At 62.1% G+C, this 19,516-nt stretch overlaps 2 protein-coding genes across 7 annotated transcripts in view; one reads left to right on the top strand and one right to left on the bottom strand.

Moving 5' to 3' along the window:
• The window catches only part of SORCS2 (sortilin related VPS10 domain containing receptor 2), a 449,678-nt gene extending 447,047 nt beyond the window's left edge, over positions 1-2,631 (top strand). Inside the window, exon 27 of the mRNA XM_048212026.2 lies at positions 115-2,631. Within this exon, the coding sequence (XP_048067983.1) occupies positions 115-179 (65 nt within the window). The 3' untranslated portion in view covers positions 180-2,631. The remainder of the gene's footprint in view (positions 1-114) is intronic.
• A 9,497-nt stretch (positions 2,632-12,128) lies between these two features.
• AFAP1 (actin filament associated protein 1) overlaps positions 12,129-19,516 on the bottom strand; it is a 149,523-nt gene continuing 142,135 nt past the window's right edge. For all 6 annotated transcript variants that reach the window (XM_026485913.4, XM_026485914.4, XM_026485916.4 and 3 more), the window contains 2 exons: positions 17,901-18,062; positions 12,129-16,386 (listed from right to left, as the gene is read on the bottom strand). In XM_026485913.4, coding sequence (XP_026341698.1) covers positions 16,360-16,386; positions 17,901-18,062 — 189 coding nt within the window. In that variant the 3' untranslated portion in view covers positions 12,129-16,359. The remainder of the gene's footprint in view (positions 16,387-17,900; positions 18,063-19,516) is intronic.

The following is a 19,516-nucleotide window of genomic DNA, read 5'->3' as shown; positions in this document are numbered from 1 at the left end:
GAAGGAACCGCAGGATGCCCCCCAACGTTGGCTCCTGGCGCTGCGGAGGCCACCCTGTCCCCGGCCCCTCTGTGGCGGGGGGCGTGCTCACGGGCGGGCGTGTCTGTCTCCTAGGGAACCACTCCGGCGTGGTCCTGAGTATCAACTCCCGGGAGATGCACAGTTACCTGGTGAGCTGATGGCCCCGACGCCCGCGCCCGGGACACTCTCCTCCGCGCCGTCGCATCCCTGGAGGGCACCGGTGCTGGACCCGCCGCCCTCAGAGACCTGCGGAAGTGGCACCTCCTCCAGCCGTCCCCACGCACAGTGACGGACGTCCCCTCTCTCAGCTCATGCCCGCCAGCCCACGAGACGCACGGGGTGGGGGCTGTGGCCCCTCCCCTGACCCCCTGGACACCAGGCCCACGGCGCCACCCGCCGCCCCACCCCAGCTCTGGGCACGTCTGTGCCCCGGCCCCCCGGGTGGCTGTCCCGGCTGCTCGCACCCCGTCGCCCCAGCCCCGGCCCCCCTGGAGACGGGGAGGTGAGCCTGCCCGGGCTGCCCGTCACTGCACCGTGGGCCCTGTCCCCGCACCTGGGCGCTGGAGTCCTGCTTTCTTCCTCATCACCCCCAGGAGGGCGGCTCCTACCCGCATGGCCTCCTCCTTCGGGCGCCTTCCGGAATCCGGACAGCCTCTGCCCCAGGCCCCACCCCTGCCCCAGGCCCTCCCAACACAGCCCTCTGTGCCTCCCGCTGCCCGCTTTTCAACCCGCAGATGATGTAAATACCTCCCTAGGCAGCTGTTGGCGTTTTGGGGGGTTTGCTCCCCTTTCTAGTCTCACGTCCGGGCACTAGCCCTCCACTTTGCTTTCTCAGAGCCCTGTTCTCGGGAACCTTTCTCGAGTGCCTGGCACTGGTCCTCTGCCTCTCCTGGCTCCGTTCCTTCCCTGGGGCCCAGAGGGGCCCACGCTCTCCCAGCTTTGCCCCCCACACCCCCCCCTGGGGCCCTCGCACCCCAGGGATCCAGTGTCTGCAGGTCTACACGCAGGCAGCGCGCTCCCTGGGCTCCCCACCCACCTGCCGGGGTCTTCTCCAGCAGGCATGGTGGGACCCCAACACTCCCCCAGGTGCGCCAATGGTCCTATGCTTCCTAGTAGTTTGAGGAACCTGGGTAGGAACCCAGGGACTGGCCAAGGTTTCGGATGGCAGACGGGAAGGGCCACCCAGGAAGGGCCCCATTCTGAAGATGGAGAAACCGAGGCCCAGAGAGGGGGTGGACTTTCCCCAAGCCACACAGCAAGACCGTAGCAGAGGTGCCCCAGGGACCAGCCCTCTGCCCTCCCTGGTGCAGCGATTCTGCTCACTCCCAGATGCCTAGAACCAGGGACGCTAGCCTCAGTCTACACATGTGAATATAGCGGGGTGGGGGGGGGATGTTCACCTTTTGCCTTGAAACCAGAAGTCAGTATTCCCCTCCCTCCCCCCACCCCTCTGCCTCTCCCTGCCCCTCTCCCCTCCTTGCCCTCCCTCTACCCCTCTGCCTCTCCCCTCCCAGGCAGGGCTCTCCCTGGCCCAGTCTTTCCCTAGGAGATGGGGGCACCAGAGCCCGGGCTAGGCGCTCCCTGGCTGATGGTGGGTCCGGAATGAAGCCTAGCAGGGTATTAACCCACATCCCCTAGAAGAGGACCACAGCCCGCAGGGAGGGACCCCCAGGACGCAGCCTCACCCCCACAACAGCCCCCGCACGCAGGAGCCCCCCAATCTGTGTGTGTCACAAATAGGGACTCTGAGACCATGGGAAGGAAGGGGTCATGGCCCGTCACATGCCAGGGGGAGGAGGCCATTTGCTCACCAGCTGGGGCTCCTGGGCCCCACTCCAGAGATAGCCCTCTAAGTTGTTCTCAAGACTGTCCTTGGGGAAGGCCTGGGGCCCGAGGACCCAGGGACATGTTGCTGGTGTGGTCGGTGTGGGAAGAGGCCGGGATTCTCCGGACCTTTGCCACCATGTCTCTCCAGCCCGTTTGCAGTCTCCAAGGACAATTTAGGGAGCCCTGTGTCCTGCCGCCTGCCCCCACCCAGCCTGCCCCGTGAGCATCAGACACACAGGGTTAGACACCTGTCAGCACCATCCAGGTCCAAGGTCAAGGTCAGCATGGAGTCCCCTAGACACAGTCCCCCACCCCCAGCTCACCAGTGCCTGCGGGTGACAACCCTTTGACCTTCCTTGACCACTCGACTTCATTCTCTCTGCTGTTTGGGTAGGGTTATTGTTGGTGGGGTTTTTTTTCTCCCTTAGTTATTTGTGTTTTTCTTGTATTTTATTATTTCTGTTAAGACTGTTTTGAGTGTGTGGACCTAAGAGCCCAGGAACCAGGTGGCCTCTGACATAACCTGATACTTGTCCGTCCCCATAACCATCTAGACCAACGTGTGGGTCTGTGGGCGCTCTGGGTGCACACCGGAGCTTCTGCACGTTCCCCGGCAGCGGTGCCCAGGCTCCGGGGCCGCGGCGCGGTCTGCGCTGGGCAGCTGGCGCAAAGCCACTGGACCGGCCACGCCCGTCCTTGGTGTATGCACATAACAAAGATGTGGAAATTCTCTTATTTTTCCTTTTTAAAAACCAATAAACCATTTGTGATGCTTTTAACAAAGATTAAATGAATATAATCAGCTTTACCTTATTGCGAAGCCGCTTTCCACGTTTACCTAAACACACACACACGGGCCCCTAGAGCTGCGGTCCCAGGGACGCGGGAGAGGGACCGGGGCCGCTCCTGACGCTGGGGGCAGGTGGCAGTGACGTTAGCCTTCTCCGTCCCCGGCTCGGAGACGTGTCACCTGTCAAGCAACAACACTCCTGTCAGCTCTCCAAGTCCTTAACGCACAGGCCGGCGCAGCTCCTGCTCTCAGGGCCAGCGGAAGGGCCCGGAAGCGTCAGCCCATTTGCTGGATGGGGCGCAGAGCCCTGGGGGTGGAGGGCCAGGGGATGGACAGCCCCACATAGCGCACCCCGGGGCCAACGGTCTCTCGATCTCCAAAGAACCATACGGCCCATCTTTGATGAGCCAGGGGCCAGACTCCCCCACCCTGGCCAAGGCTCTGGCCTCGAAACTGCACCTCCCTGGCCATGGGGGCTGGGCGTCCACCGCTGCCCGGGGACTTCGGCTACGAGCGCGCGTCAAGAAAACCCTTCGTTCCCGCTCTCGTCCGTGTCAGAGACCTGGAAACGCGCCCCAGCGCACCGTGCAGTCGCGTGCACGTTCCCCGCGTGGCCGGCAGGAGCGAGGTCGACGCGGGGTCGTGGGGGGCAGAGCACGAGGGCCAGTGGGGCTCCGACCCCCCGACGCTCATGATACAGACGGCTTTGCCCTGGAGCAGGTGCCGCAAACCTCGCAAGCTCGAGCTCTCAGAGGCGGGGCTCCTCCCCACATGATGGCGATGCCACGGTTCCGTGGTTCTGTTTCTAGCCTTGGGTCTGGGCTCCTGCGCGTCAGGGGAGGGTGCTTGGCAGCCCCCAGGTGTGGTCAGATGCACCGCCTTTGCACACAGGGGGCCACAAGGGTCAAGACAGAGCCGAGCGCACACCGCAGCCCCGTCTGAGTACAGACAGGACAAACCCCAGAAATGACCAAGCACCCTGTCCCCGCCACACAGAGCGAGGGCCGCTTCCTATCCCTCCTCGCCTGAGGCCTCGCCGCGGCCCACGCGACAATTGTGCCTCTGAGCCGCCCCCAACTCCGCGGTGCGTGCCCTCCCGTGCCGCCCGGAGGACTGCCCTAATCCGTCCGGTCCCGGCATGGCCCTGGGGTCAGGTGACCTGCTCGGCCGCCCTGCCTGAGGAGGCATCCCCGCCCCCGGAGCTCAGGTCCCAGGTCGCTGCCGGCTTCTGTGCTGGGGGAGGGGCCCTGGCAGCTGCACCCCCGCCCCTGCGTGTCCAGACGGTGTTAGACGTGCAGCCGCCCCACGGGCCTCAGGTGGCTGGGATGACCGCCAAGCGTTGCCGGTTCCCACAGGCTGGCGGGGACGGCCCGATCCCGATGACTGCCCGCACAGCCTCCAGCTGTCCTGGGCCGTGGCCCATGGGCTTCCCGGGAGCCCGCCGCCTGCGAGGCTTGGTGGTGTTTGCAGCCCAGTGAGCTCCGACTTGCCAGTTGCAGGCGCTAAGGAGGCTGGCCCAGGCGTTTCTGGAACGCTTGCCCGGAGCCCGCTGGCACCCGTGTAGCATCGTAATTGGATTGTTAATCACAGACAGTTCCCGGGCTCGGCAGCCGGGCTCCACACTCATTCTAGAACGTGCCCTGGCTCGGTGCTGGGAAAACAGGATCGTTCGTGCCGTTTGCAGCTTCCGTGATTACGGCGCAAATGTTCAGCGGTGTGGACGATCCCACGGTCTCCTGGCTGAGGAGGTGGCGGAGGGGCTGCGCCTGCAGCACGCACAGATGACAGGCCCGCGTCATCTGCCCTGTGCCACGTGCAGTGCCACCACAGCTCTGCAAACCCCGCAGCCAGCACGCCCACAGAACAGGTGCCCTGCCCCTGTCCCACAGCCCAGGGCCACACGGTGCACAGAAACCACGTCAGTGAACGTCCCTGAGTGTCGCCAGCCCCCTCCCTGCCCCCGTGACTGCTGAGCTCCCACCGGAGAGGGATGCCACAGAGTGGAGGTGGGGGGCTGCTCCGGGGGCTGTGGAGAGGGTGAGCAGGTGAGGGCGGAACTGGCCAGACGTAGGTCCACGTGCGGGACGTGCCTACCAGGAACGGGCCGAGGACATCATGGAAGGCAAGGAAGTAGACAGTGTCCATGGTAACGTTTCTAGAATTTTCCTGGGACTCAGCAGAGAACTGGGACAGTGGCCGTGTGGGAGCAAGGTTGGGGGCAGCTTCCTGATGAAGTGTGGCTGGGAATGCGCGAGGAGAGGAGGGGAGACGGAGGGCATGCCCCAGAGCCAGTCCCTGGGGTGAGCAGTGGGCCTGCGCCGGGCGGGAACGGGAGGACACAGCAGCGCCTGGGTCGGAAGCATCTCTCCAACTGCTGTGTGTTCTCAGGGAAGTAACAAGCGAAGCAGAGAAGGGGGCCAGGGAAACAGAAGGTGTGGAAGTGTCCTTCAGGAGTGTGAGGAAGATAGTGCAGGGACTAGCAGTGACGAGGCTCCGCTGGGGATTTGAGTCCCAGAGTTATACAGAGAGCGTCTGGCGTGGCTCCGTGGCTCCCGGCCACAGTCCACTGCTCAGGAGCAGCGGCACATCATTGTCCTTAGGTCACAGAATGGCTGCAGTAGCTCCAGACTTAGCATCTTCATCTCATAAAGTCTGGAGGCCCTGCTCAGATCCCAAGGCCATCCCAGAAGAAATCCTTATAGTTCACTGTCTTCGTCTTGACTCACACGCTCCCACACTCTTGCCCTAAGCCAGAGGCAGGGCCACTGTCCCTACACCGGGGACAGCGAGCAAAACCAGCTGGCTGATGATGATGCAGAAGTAAGTGCTCGTCCTGCAGTCTTCGCATCGGAGCGTGGGATCGGGCACCCCGCGTCCATTCTGGGGGTGCATACGTGGCGACGGCTTGATTTATCTGGCCTCTAGGAAAGCGGTGACGGGGGGCCGGGACTCCGGTCATGACCCAGAAAACGCGGGGTGTGGAGGGAGCACGCCTCACTCAAGGATCAGGAAGTGGAAGGAGAGGTGGCCACAGCACCGTGGGGCCGGGCCGACGACCCCACCGGCCGAGGCAGCGGGAAGGGTGCCCTGTGGATTCACAGCAAAGGCAGATTTTCCCGGATGCGTGTGTAAAGGAAGCCAGAGGAAATTTTAGAAACCGCACTCTTCGTGCCTTAATGTCACATCCGAGAAAATACTCCCTGTTTGAAACGAGACGGCAGACGTGTGCAGGCCGAGCAGAAAGGGGGTCGCTGTGGCAAGACTGCAAGCCAGGTGCAAACCCATGAGCAGGATTTATGTCTGCGCTGAAGACGGCGGAGATTTTCAGGGCGGCCTCCCTGCTGCGGGAGCCCCTGCTTCCCTCCGTGGAACCCCTCCCACGCGGATGGCCCAGAGCGGCTCCGTCTCCCTGATCCGGCCTAACGCAGTGCTCGGGATCTGGCACATTCAAGTCGTGGCGACGCTCCTGGAGGAGCCTCTGCTTTCTGCTCAGGGGCCCGATCAGGCCGCGGCGGATGCTCTGTGACGCACACTGGCCTCCCTGCAGACAGAGAGTGGACGGTGTACTGGCCGTGGGGACACCCGGGCAGGGGCGCTGCCGTCCCGCCAGGTGGGAGCGCATGCTGGCGGATGCTCCGCTGGCAGGTAGAGAATGGAAGGACGCTTGGCGGGTCGTGGGCACCCCAGGCGCTGGGGGCGGTGCCCGCTCCCAGAAGCCACGGAGCCTGGACGAGCGGCTGCAGGCGCCCCCTCCTCCCCAGGCCCACGCCCTACCTGCCGTTCCCAGGAGAGCAAGGAAGGGATGCCGGTGTGATTGCAGTCTTGCGCCCTGCATCCCCCAGGTCCGCGTGGGGGCACATGGCACCAATGTCTGCAGTTCTTGCAGCGATGGGAGATGGCCATTGTCCACAATCTGAATAAGGAGGGGACTTCTCAGGGGGCCCTTCCTCCCACGGTGACCACTGGCGCTAGAGACCAAGGAGGGTTGGTTCTTCGGTTGCTAAGGACGGCTTCCACCGATGTTCAGAACCGAGGGAGGCTTTGCGGGGTGGGCTCAGTGATACACCAGACCTCAGTGACATGGGCTGGGGCCAGACCTCCACCAACCCCCACACACTCTGCCTGGGCCGGTGGCCTCGCTGGCACTGGGGTCCCCGGGAATCTGCCCCGGGTGAGAGCCGTGTCTGCGAACGCCCCAGAGCAAGGTTTCCCTCTGCCTAGCGCTCGTCTGTGCTGTAAGTACCACTACGGTAGTGACGCGGGCACCCTGGCCCCCGCGACCGCCAGATCTGGAGTGTGCTTGCTTTGTGGGGCAGAGTCGTGACTTCAGTGGGCGGTCCACCTAGTTAGTCCTGGGGATGCCGAGATCAGCTAGTTAGCCCCCATGATCACTGCTGAAACTGCACTTCCCACCCCCCGCACCAGGCCCATGTGTCTCTGGAAGGTTCCAGCTGCCCTCCAGACTCTGCTGCTCGGGGTCCCACATCCCCATGGAATTCAGGGACCCAGGCTCTGTGGTGACAGCCCTATTCTCAGCTCCGACCTGCAGAAAGCAGCACTCCACGTTTATCCAGAATGCTCCCTGGACCAACAACTCTCTTCTGCGTCGCTGGTGAAGGGAGCGTCCCCTGGACGCCCTGGGTTCGAGATGATGGGGTAGGAGGAGTCACCCACCTAAGTCCTAGCTCAGGTTTTTCCCTGCGGAGCATGGTTCCACGGTCCTAGCACGCCGCAACCAGAGGGCGGCGTCATTCCTGACGGCTCCCACAGTCTCTGGTTGCACGTGTATTAGCGGGGTCGCCTGCTTCAAGTCCATCCCCAGCACCCTGTGGCTGCAGCGAGTTCTTACCGCGTGGTCCTCGTGTGTCTGCAAAGTCCCCCACACAGTGGGTGTCCAACAAATATGTCCAAATGGAGAAATGAATGAAGGATAGTTGAGCAAACGGGGTATCCATCCTGCAGAGGAGACGCCCCACAGCGAGGGGGGTTTCAGCTCCATTGATGCCCCACGGGGACGGCAGGGGAACGTGTGGACCAGCGGCCTGCCCTTGGTGCGCACCAGGCCGATGTTGAAAAGCCCGGGGCGAGTGTGGCGGTCATTGTCACGTTGGCGGTGGTGTTGGCGTTGCTGTTGTCACACTGGTGCCTCTGAACGGCTTCTCCAGGTGGCAAAGCGGCAGAGCCAAGCAGCCCGGGGCTCCCAGCCTCGAGAAACATGGAATGTGTTTAAAACCAACTCTAACAGAGCAGAAAGGCACAAGGGCGTCGGGGTTCCCGCTCTTCCTGGCGGATGCTTCCAGGAGGAGGGGGCAAAAGGCAGGTGCATATCGCGTGTGTCAGCAGCACACCGGGGCAGGGCACGCAATCCCCGGATCGTCATGGGGATGTGGATTCTTAGTTGACGAGAAAGCCAGGGGACAAACGGGAGGCACGGCAGCAGCGAGGGACATTTCCTCGTCCTTCCTGCCAGTGGTGACCGACCTGTCTTATGGCAGCTTGCGGAGGGCTCCGGGACAGGGCGGGCTGGAGGAGGGAGCCCGGTGCGGGGTGCTGGGGCAGAAGGCGGTAACCCCCAGGCGGGCGGGCAGGCGGCTGGGCGTGAGGCACTGCCGGTCAGGCTCTTTCTAGGGTTCCATTGACGGCGGTGGTCACTGGGGTTGGCCCTCCCCCAGGCGCCGCTCCTTGTGGGGGATGAGGAGGCCAAAGGTCGCATAGGGAAAAAGGAGTCACGTGCCCACCAGCATAAATGGGAACCAGACAGTTTCTCAGAAGACCCCGATTTGTGATGCTCGGGAACATTCCTGGAATGTCTGGATTGGCTTGACCGACGTGGACAGGTGCAGATGGAGGAGAAGGAGGAAGAAAGCTGAGCCGGCTGCCGGCCTGCTGTTCCCGCTCCGTGTGCCCTCTCCGCCTCCCGCTCTCCGCACCACGGCCCGGGCCCCGGGCGCCCTGGCCGCCCCTCGCTGCCTTCCCTGGCTAGCGACCCACGGCTGCTCCGGTTCCCAAGTGACTTTGCTGGGTCCCATGGCATGCAGCTCACACAGGGCAGCCCCGGGGCTGGGGTGTCCGGCCCGTGGGTGGGGGCGAGGGCCGCGTGGGGAAGGCCCATCGCCAGGGGCGTGCAGGCCAGGAGGGGCTGGCGCGAGGCTGGACGCCGGCGTGGCTGTGCCTGCCTCCCGTGGCCACTTCTGCACGGGGGCCTCAGGGCTTGGAAACCTGCAGAGAAGCTCATGCCGCTTCCCTGCCTGGACCCTTCCGGGGCTCCCAGTGCCCAGCAGAGCGACCTGAGAAGGTGCTCTGGAGAGTTTGTGAAACGAAAACTATCTTTAGGATCACGTCGGCGGCTGGAACCGTCGTGCCAGGTGCTGTGCTTGCTGGCCCAGCCCACCGTCCGTGGCAGGTCAGCCGCCCGGAGGTACGGGACCCCCAGCGCCACTGCGGCTCGGTCCCTGTGGGTGGGAGACGCACAGCGACGTCGCGCTCTGGGCATCAGACTCCCGCATCCTTCGCGGCAGCCGCGGCAGCCTGCCCTTTGCCGAGCGCTGCTCCCCCGTCCAGGGAGGCGGCAGTCTGGGCCCCTTCTCCCCGAGCCTCGCCTTCCCCATCTGAAGCTCAAGGGAAGCCGGTCATCGTGGTGGGGGAGCCACCCTCGTGGCCCCCGGGGTGGTGGGGGAGGGGCCCGGGAGGCCCCCAGGCGGGGGGCGGGGGCGGACGCCATGTTGCACCTGCCAGGGCCCGAGCGTGCCCGCGGTTTACATGCCTCAGCCCACGGACTTCTCAGAGTGGGCCAGCGGGAGGGGCGCTCCTCGCCTACTCCGTGGGGGAGGGAAAGCAGAGCACGTGCCACAATTCCAACTGGAGACCGGCCGACTTCGGAGTCCCTGCCCTTGGCATAGTACTGGGGTGTCTTAGAATGTAGGTTTTATTGTGATTCAGAATAGAGGGTCCAGCAGATCAGGGGAGGACTGCCACAGATCAGCCAAGTGTGTCGTACTCACAGTTCTCAGGAGGACGGCCGTGCCACACCACCTGTGGGCCACGTGGGGGGAGGGGGCAGGGATGGGAAAGCGTGACCCGAAGCCTTTATTGCAGGTTCATGGGAAGGAGCAGGTGGGCAGCGCAAACAGGCCGGGGATTGGCTAGTGTGAGAATTTCAGCGGGCTCTGGGCCAGAGGGGCTGACCCGGGCCGTCTGGCACCTCGCCCTGCGGGGATTAGGGAAGGGGTGGTGGCCCAGAGCGTGGGGCCCCACTCTGGAGGTGGTTGGGGGGTGCGCTCCAGTGCAGTTGGTCCGCACATGCAGACATGCTTGTGGGAGAGCCCTCAGCATCTCTGGGAACTGGCCGGCCCTGGGAGGGCAGTCTGTCTGTCCAGGGGTGAGGCTGGCCACCCCTGTGGATAGCTCTGGGACAGACCAGCCCTCTCGGGGGTCAGGACCTGCTGGAACCAGCTCCCCGGGTCAAGAGGTGAGCGTACCGGACCCACTGGGTCAGCCTTCCTCCGTGTTTCCCACCCCCCTTCTTGACTAACTGGTCTCTTTGTATGAAAAGATAACCATTTTTAACAGCATCATAAGATTGGTGAAGCTTCCATCATAAAATTTCTGGATCACACACATCAGCGAATGTTTTCCCTGCTTCCCATCAAGGAAGCTCCTGATTTATGCTGGGGAGGCTTCGTGTCGCCTGCCCCCAGCACCGTAACATACACGATGAATAGCCCCGAGTCAACCCTGTGGTTTTAAAAAGCAAAGGCAGGAGCTCCGGCGTCTTCCAGCTAAGTTTGAAAAGAAATCAAAGACGTCCTGTTCCTTCGGCAGCCCACCAGGACGTGACCGGTGTCCTGGCCCCAGGAAGGCGCATCAGCTAACACAGGCTTAATAAACCTCCTCAGGGGGGCGCCTGGGTGGCACAGCGGTTAAGCGTCTGCCTTCGGCTCAGGGCATGATCCCGGCGTTATGGGATCGAGCCCCGCATCAGGCTCCTCCGCTATGAGCCTGCTTCTTCCTCTCCCACTCCCCCTGCTTGTGTTCCCTCTCTCGCTGGCTGTCTCTATCTGTTAAATAAATAAAATCTTTAAAAAAAAAAAAAAAAAAAACCTCCCTGGGAGATGGGAGCGCCCTCATCGAACAGCTGCGGTTGGGGCCAGGAAGACTCTGCCCCTGGCTTCTGTGCCCCTAAGTGCACGGGGTGTGCTAAGACCCTCTCTTCCTCTAAGACGGATGGAGAAGGTCCCTGCCTCCTGCTGGCAGTGAAAGGGGCCCTTCACCATCTGTGATGTCTCCAGCATCCCCCCACACCACAGGGAGACGGAATTCGGGGTGAAGAGGTCCCCCGGGGCCATCTGGCCCTAGACCCTGGAAGCTGGGTCTGGGTGGGCACTTGGTCACCTGGACATCCCTGGGTCCCCCACAGACACACGTGGGCTGGACGCCAGCTCACAGCTTCCCTGGGATCAGACCGGGCCTTTCCTGCTCGTTGGCCAGGGCGTCCTGCAGACTCTGGTCCAGCGGTCCCACACCGATCTTCCCACCCACGCAGCACTCGCCATCGGCCGCTCCCCTGCATGTTCCCTCTGACGCCATGCCAGCCCCGATGCTCGGGCCGAACCCCGCCTGTGCGAGCTCCTTTGGCCGGGCTGGGCCCAGGAGAGCTCGGTAGGCTTCATCGGTCGGCTCAGACTGGGCGTGCGCACCTGCGGGCGGCATTTCTGCCTCTCTAGCACCCGCAAGCGTGGATGCACGGGCCTGCCACGGCTGTCACTCTGACCCATTCTGGTCCCGGTCGGCAGCGGTCTTCCCCAAACCAGAGCTCGGCCATCCCACCCACACAAGGAGCCTCAGACGCAGGCATTCCGGTCTGACTCCAGACACTCGTCCAGACCCACCTTCCACCTCCAACCTGCCCCTGCCCCCCCGCCACGGGTGTTCTGGCAGCACACGGCGGCAGCCCTCGCCCTCCCTCTGCACCCCTCTGCTTCTACCTGCTGCCCCCACGCAACGTCTTTCCCTTGCCCCGCTCCCTGCTGAACTCCTGTTCAAACACCATGACCTAGCTCCGGTACCCCACTCCTGCACACCCCGCCCACCCGTCCGGAGGGTGGCTGCATCTTCCCCCGACTGTGGACGTCTCCATGCAGGCCTGTGCCCCCGGGGGCACCGAGCTGGCTGTTCAAGTGACGGACTCCGGAGCGAGCCCTGTCTGATTCGCTCTTGCCTCCAGCACCTGGCCCGGAGCCTGGCCCTCAGCAGGTGCATGAACGTTTCTTAAATTGACTGTTCGGGTCTGAGGACTAACAGCTGCGGGAAAACACAGTAGCTGAAGCTCTCTGGTGAGAGAAGAGCCGTGCTCAGAGAGACAACGCGCGGCCCCCACCTTCGCCCTCACCCGCTCCTTCTTACCCTCCCCTCCCTCCTGGCAGGGGACCGTCAACAACGTGCCCCATTCAGCAGAAAGTAAGGCCGGAGGGAGCAAGACACGGAGCCCGGCTGGAAGCACACAGCTTTATTGATAACACAGAAACGAGGCACGCCGGAGGGCGCCAGTCCGCGGGCTACACCGTGTGAAACAGAAGAAAAATCAGTTAGTAAAGCAGAAAATTCAGGTGAGGTGCCTATAACATGGAGCAAATGGCCTGAAAACTGGTATTTCTGTTGGAAATTTCCTTTAATAAAAGTTTTTTATGAATTAAATACATTGAGAAACACAGTGAAAATATATTTACAGTCCTTTAAAACGGGCACTGCCAACGTATTTAATTAAAAAAAATCTTTGCGGTTTCTTGTTTCTTTCAAAGAGAATTTTAAATATGACTTTAGTTTTTAAAAAATACAGTAAGGAAATAATTACAATCTTAATATGAAAACATTTTACAACTTAGAGCCATGGTCAATGAATGCTAAATACCTATAATTTAAAAGTTGGTGTTAAAATTTAAAGTCACTGTTTCTTGTTAGAAAACCAAATACAAAGATTATCTTATTAAAAACACCTTTGGTCCCTAAGAATCATGATCTGGTGCTCCCGTGTCGAAAACGCCACAACCAGGAACACCTGGGGACACCTGCCCGCGGCGGGGAGGGGCCTCTGCCGGAGGGAGGCAGCCCACACCCCTCAGGGAACAGGGGCCACAGGAAACCTGGGAGCCAGCACAGCGGGGCCTTCGCAGAGACGAGCTGCCTGCAGGGTGCGCTCGTGGGAGAGGCTGCGCCCACCGCGGGGCACGGGGTACAGTTTACCTTCGTGTATTCACAGTATCAACCCAGCCCGTCATGGGGATAGTGATGAGCCAGTGACAACAGGAACAAAATAAGAGTAAGAATTACTCTCTTTAAAACAATGCCATAGATTTGAAAAATTTCTTGTTAAAAAATTATTTTAGAAAAAACAAGACGAGGAAGGCAACAGTTTAACATCTGAGTGATGCCCCTTGCTGAGCCAGGGGCGGTGGGGACGGTGGCCGTCCCGGGAGAGGCCGCCCAGAAGGCACGTGAGGGCTGGCTTCGGGGGTCTTGGCTGGCGCCAGGGACCCCACTCTGGGCACCCACCCCGCTGCCCACCCTCGGGAGGTCCCGTCACGACTGGGCGAGCAAACCCAGAGCACCGCCTGCTGTGAGGCCTGTCCCCTCCCGAGAGCGTGCCGGCAGCCCCCTGACTCATGCCTGTCCCCGTGCAAACCTGCACACACGTCCCGATCGTTGCCTCCGTGAAAACGGGGCTGATTCTCCTTCCTGGGGGTGGCCCTCGGGGCTGAGCGCACACACTGTTTGAAACGGACTTCGCAGAAGGTGGCCCATCTCCAACCTGAGTGGTCTGGGGTTTCTGGAACTCGGACAGTTGAAGTGAATGAGGAGGACGATTAGGTTTGGTAACACCAAGGTGTGCGAAAAGGGGGAGAGGATGGGTTTACGCCACGGCATTTGCATGGTCACCCAGGGAAGACTCTGGAAAGATCCATGTCCATCTGGGCCCTTCCGCAGACCCACACTGGTTACCAGGCGGTGGAACCAACCAGAAGCCCAGTGAGGGCGGGGCTGGCTGCTCTGACGCCCACCTCCCACCCCCTACTGACTCAAGAGGGGAAACGTGATTGCTTCCACCTGTCCCGTGCCACAGGTGACAAAGCAAGCCCGTCACCATCACTTTGTTTCTGTGTGAGTGGTTGGTGAGTGACTCTAAAACACGATAAACACTCAACGCTGAGGAGATTTTGAAGGTTGCTGACACCTGACCGAAACAGCCGGAGCAGAGCCCCAAGGCTGACGGTGGGGCTGCAGGTGGAAGGGAAGCGGCCGCGACCCGCAGACGTGGCCCCATGTGCGCGGCCACCACGCTCCTCCACTTTGGGTCAGGATCCTGTCACAGTCTGGCCAGCGCTCGGCGAACAGGGGACACCTCAAAGGGAATGGGACGTCTACCAGTGGGGTGAGCCCCCCCGGGCCAGCCTGCTCCGCGCCTCAGCCTGCGGCCACTGGGCGGGGCTTGGGGACGGCCGTAAAATGACATCGCTGCCCGAACCCGACGTCTCGTGTGTCTAATATGTACAGATATAAATTAAAAACTATCGAACATATACAAATAAATAACTTATTTGGAAGCAAATCCTTTCACCTAACTTTCTGATCAAATCTAAAGACACCGAGGGGAACACACATCACAGGGGCCCCCAGGTGGCAGCCTCGCCCTCCACGCAACCCGCTGCCCACAGCTCGCGGACCCAGCGGGATCCGCCCCAGCCCGCCAGCCTCTTTAAAGGGCTGATGCTGATGAAGGCGAACGTGAAACCAGGTTGTTTAGACACGGAACGCGTACGCCAGGAGTCCGAGGACCAGGGTCCAAATCCCAGAGCTGGCGGGCCGTGTCCTTGGGCAAACGCATGGGGTCAGGGTCCCCGTGCTGCCTGGGGTCTCCCTGGCCGTGCGGGGCCACAGTCAGGGCCATGGGCTGCTCACGTTTTCCCTCCTAACGGTCGGAACCTGACAGCTGCTTGGGCCGAGGTGGCTGTCAAGCAGGGTGGCCCAAGTGCCTTACTTTGAGAAACCCTATTTGACCAGAAGGCAGCAAAGGCCTATGGTGGATCAAACCTTTTCCTTTTACAGAAAATCAGCTTTGTAGAGTGCGAGGCTGCCCAGCTTCCCACGCAGACAGACAACAGGACAGGGCTCCTCCCGACAGCACTGGGAAGATGGGCCCGGAGGCTTTGGGGGGCACCCCCCTCGATTTCCTGGAGGTGCTAACGTGGGAGGGGGGCCTGCGTCTCTGCCGGGCTCACTCCCGTCCCCGCTCCCCGTTGGAAACTGTCTCCTGCCTGGGAAGCTGCTCGCCCGCTCTACACCCCAAATCGTACACGGCCACATGGGGCCCAGGGACGCTGGCGTTGGTCTGACTTCAAGCCTGAGGACGGCCTGCAGGAGAGTGGCTGAGCCCAGGAGGGGCTCTGGGGGCGTGCCGGGGGGAAGCACAGAGACCGATTCTTGCCTTCTATCCCTCTAGTTGGTAGGGAAGACGTTCTGGATGAAAGGCTTGCCCCACTGGGCTCCTGCATCTCAGCAGGGAGTGCTCCCCCACGGTGTGACTTGTGCCCCGAATGTGTCTGCAGAGGGATCCTGGCGTGACCAACTCTCCTGTCGTCAGCGGCTGCACCTCCCCACAGCCGAGGATGCCTGAGAGGCCCCTCTGGGGGCCCAGCAGAGTTAGGCGGTTCTCAGAAATGCCACACGGGTGCAGAGACCCGGCCCCCTGGCCTGCGGGCCTGGGCGCAGCCCTGGTTCACCTGCTCTTCCGGCCTGGGTGTGCCGGCAGGGGTGGGGGGAGGGGCTGGAAGTGCTCATCCTGCTCAGGATGCTACGTTCTAAGGCCGAGAGGCTTCCAGAACCTGCTTCCCTCTCAAGGGATGGGCCCATCCTGTGACTGGAAGTCCCACCGTCATCCGGTGAGGCCGCCCGTGCTCTGTAGCGCGGGTCACCTGCAGGCTCTGGGGGACACTCTCAGGGTTGGGGACACTGGGGGAAGGGGAGGTGGGGACACACAATAGTGAAGCAGCAGAGACACCCTGCTGCCTTTCAAAAGCAGTACAAATAATTCATAAAATATGATACAGACTCTGGAAACTCTTGGAGCTAAGTGCAACACGCGATAAAAAGAAATTTTTAAAAAGTTTAAAAAGAATGGCAGCTTTTCATGTCATGGTTTTTGACAAAAGCATTTGTCCAGAGAAAAGACAGTTAAAAGGTAACAGACGCTTCACAGCACGGGGTTCTCACGCGCCCGCCTCTAGTGACAAGGGGGACAGGCACGAGGGGAGGGGACACCGAGACACAGGAGGGCGTGCCATTCGAGACCCCGTCCCCTCGGCAGACTGCGGGGCGGTCCCAGGGCCCACGCGCTGCGCTCCCCTTCGAGGGGCCTCCGGCGGGGCGCTAGCAGGTCACCTGCAGTCCGGGCGCGGGGGACACCGGGGAAAGCACTCGCTGAGCTCGGTAAAAAGACGCAGCTTCTCACCTGCCGTGGGACTCCTCTACCTCCCTTCTACTCCTCGGCAGGGAGAGGTGGAAACCGAAGGGTTACAAGTGACTTTCGTGAGAGGGGACAAGTACAGTAGCAAGAGGACGCGCGGGCGAGTCTGGGCGCTGGCGGCGGGGTCAGCCACACACCCGGGCGTCCAGCGGCGGCCGCATGGGCGGAGCGTCCTGCGGTGGCGGCGGGGCGTCCTGCCGTCCCTCTACGTCCCGTTCTTCAGCTCCCATTCCTGCGTGTGGCGAGAGGAAGGGCACAGGTCAAAGGGGCAAGGCGCCAGGAGACAGGGCTGCACCGTGGACGCTGGCCGCCTACGGTGTGGAAACCGGTACAGCGGCCGCTCACAAGTTCGGGAATCGCTGTTTGAGGCGCGAATCAGATCAACGAGGGGACGGCTGTTCCAGAGCCGAGAGGCCAAGCCCCACCCCTGCCCCCAGCCGTGAGCCCCTGGTCACTGTTCTCAGGAGTCGCTTCCTGAGGCTGCGGGCACGGTTTCTGGACCTGTGAGCGCGGACGGCTAGGTCCCCCTGGGAGTGTGGCCGGCCTCGGTGTCGCCGTGCATGAACCTGCCAAGACCGGGCGCCCCGCGTTTATCAGAGCAGTGGCAGCAGCTGCAGTCCCCACGCGGGGCCACCGAGCACCCTCAGGACACCCAGCTCGTGAAGGGGCTGCAGCGGCTCAGTCGCAGATCCGACGTGACAGTGAAGAGACCAAATAAGTGAGGCGCTTTCCCCGCACTTCTCACCTGCAAACAGGGGGCTGCACTAGACAGCTCCGTCCTAAGACCCCTCGGGCAATACGCGCCCCCTTAACGTGCGCTAACAGGTACAGACCCAGAATGCCCCACACCTGCTAAGCAAGGAACAGAAACACGCGGCTGCCCTTCCTTCCCCAGACTCGGCAATACTCCCGGGCTTCGAACGCTGCCAGGGAGGCCACGAGGTCTCAGACGTGTCTGCAGCCACGGCCACCAGGGCCGCCCCGCGAGCACGCCAGGGCCCCGGGGGGGGGGGTGCCGCTCGCCTTCCTCCCCGACACAGGCCTGCCTCTCCGAAAAGCACAGACTTCTAGCCAGTTTGGACCAGGTTCTGAAGGGGCCCGGGAACCAAGGTCCTGACAGTACTGCAGGGCCCAGCGGCAGCGGAGGGAGGCCGCCCGCCTCCATTCCCATCAGAGCAAATTACATTCATCTGAAGGATTAACGTAATTATTCCAAGTATGACTTTTCTGTAGGACACACCTGCAGTTGGCACCGTCAAGAACCGCGTGCTCTGATACCCTACAAGTGGTTTCTAAGTTTTCTGAGCGTTCAGTTCAGCATCAAAGCTTGTCAGGGCCGATCCCACGGGGAGACCAGAGACTGCAGTGGGCCCGGGGGTTTAGCATGTGCCGCGGACACCACCGACAAGGCGGCGGCGGGGGGGGGGTTGGGGGGGCGGGGCGGCAAGTGCTGGAGGAGAGTCTAGGCCTGGACTCTGTGTGAAGAACCCCTGGGGTCACCTGGTCCAGTCTGCACTGCAGCAAGGAGAACCCAGGCATGCCCAGAGCCACTGCTGGTCCTGCCACCAGCTGGGACGTGCCTGGCAGTGAGGTTCTGGGCTTTCTGCCTTTGCAAAGGAGGCCCCTGAAGGAGGCTGGGACAGTGGGGACTCGGGGGACAGTCAGGACATGGATTCTCCCCCGTCCCTCCCACGGCGGCTGGCACGCCTCGGGGCAGGTGTCCCCACTGCGGGAGGGCAAGCTCACCTTGGCCTTCCGTAGCACGTGCCCCCGGCAGGGGGAGCCGCCCGCCGGCTGGCTCTTCCTCAGCACGGCCGCGCTGTTCACCGGCACGGGGCCCTCGGCATCGCTGGTCTCACAGCTGGACATGGGTGAGCTCTCCAGAGTCCGATGCCTAAAAACTGGAGACTGTCAATGCAGACAGAAGACCCCGCGTGAGGTGAGGCCTCCAGACCCGCAGCACGTCCCAGCGGGTGACTGCTTGTTTTAAAGACACACGGGTTTGGGAAACAGGCAAGAACGGTAACCATGACCCCATGGGGTCAGCACCGGCTCTAGGACCACCTTCTACTCATCCGTGGCCGACGGGCCGGCTGGGGGCGCTGGGAGGCAGGCAGGGGCCCCGCCCTGTCCCCCTGCACCGTCTGCGCACTGCCTGCAAAGAGCTCTACGTCAGTCACAGGGCCCGTGGCCGGCGGCAGCGTGGACCCAGCCCCGCCCGATGATCCTGGGGCTCCCAACTGTCTACAGCACACACGGTCCACAGAGGCCAAAGGAAGGTGTTTTCTGAAGACAACATGGAGTGAAAAGCGCCCCCCCCCACCCCAGGAAGGTACAGGCCGCTCAGGGAAGAGCGCTGGCAGGGAGCCGGGCCTGCCCGGATGTGGCCCCAGGACCACACTCCCCCCGGTCACTGACGCGCAGCGTGTGACCCGGAGACGCTGGTCGGGTCGTACAGCACGCTGTTGAGCAGAACGATAAGGTGGGTCACTTAGGGTCCCCACTGGGTGCTGCTGACCCCACACACCAGGCGGCCAGCTTTACCCGTGTTCTGGTTTATGGGGAAATGCTTTTAAAAGCCATGCTGTCTGGGAGGGAGTGGGGGCGGGAGTGGCTGGCAGAAAGGAGAGACATCATCCTCCCTTTCGGGCAGAGGCCACACTGGGTCTGCGAGGCAGCCCGTGACGCTCCTCTGGGACATCCGTCCGATGACACACGTTCTGGGGATGAGGTCTAGGCAGGAAGTGCAGGGAGCTGCCAATCCCAGTGCAGATGATGGCAACGCAAGTGCCAGGAGAGGAAGCCACCAGGCCCCACGGTCCGGGTGGGGAGGTTCCAATAGACCCGTCCTGAGCCTTTGGAAGGACAAGCTTGGCTATTTGAGCCAAAAGAGAGAAAACCTGACAAGTGGGGGCCAAGATGGGGACCCCTGGGGGATACAGAGTCACCACTGGAAAGAGGGGACCCCTGGGGGGTGATGCAGAGTCACCACTGGAGAGGGGGACCTATGAGGAACGCAGAGTTGCTACTAGAGAAAGGAGACGTGGGGGGATGCGGGGTCTCCCTACAGAGAGGGGACCCCCGGGGGAACACAGCATCACTGCAAAAGAGAGAGGACATGTGGGGAGGTAATGCAAGGTCACCATTACAAAGAGGGGACCCCCGGGGGGATGTGAGGTCACCCCTAGAGAGAGGGGACCCCTGGGGGGATGTAGGGTCACCACATGAAGAAAGTAGCCAGCTTGGAGAGATGCCTGGAATTTGGAGGCAGGGGTGAGGTCGGGGATTTGTAGTTTGGAGGTGACCTTAGGGAAAGCAGGTTCAGAGAGTGGAGAGAGCAGGTGAACAGGACACTGTGGGAA

This window comes from Ursus arctos, unplaced genomic scaffold (genome assembly GCF_023065955.2).
Source record: "Ursus arctos isolate Adak ecotype North America unplaced genomic scaffold, UrsArc2.0 scaffold_9, whole genome shotgun sequence".
Taxonomy (NCBI): Eukaryota; Metazoa; Chordata; class Mammalia; order Carnivora; family Ursidae; genus Ursus; species Ursus arctos.
This window is presented reverse-complemented; position numbering and strand designations above follow the sequence as displayed.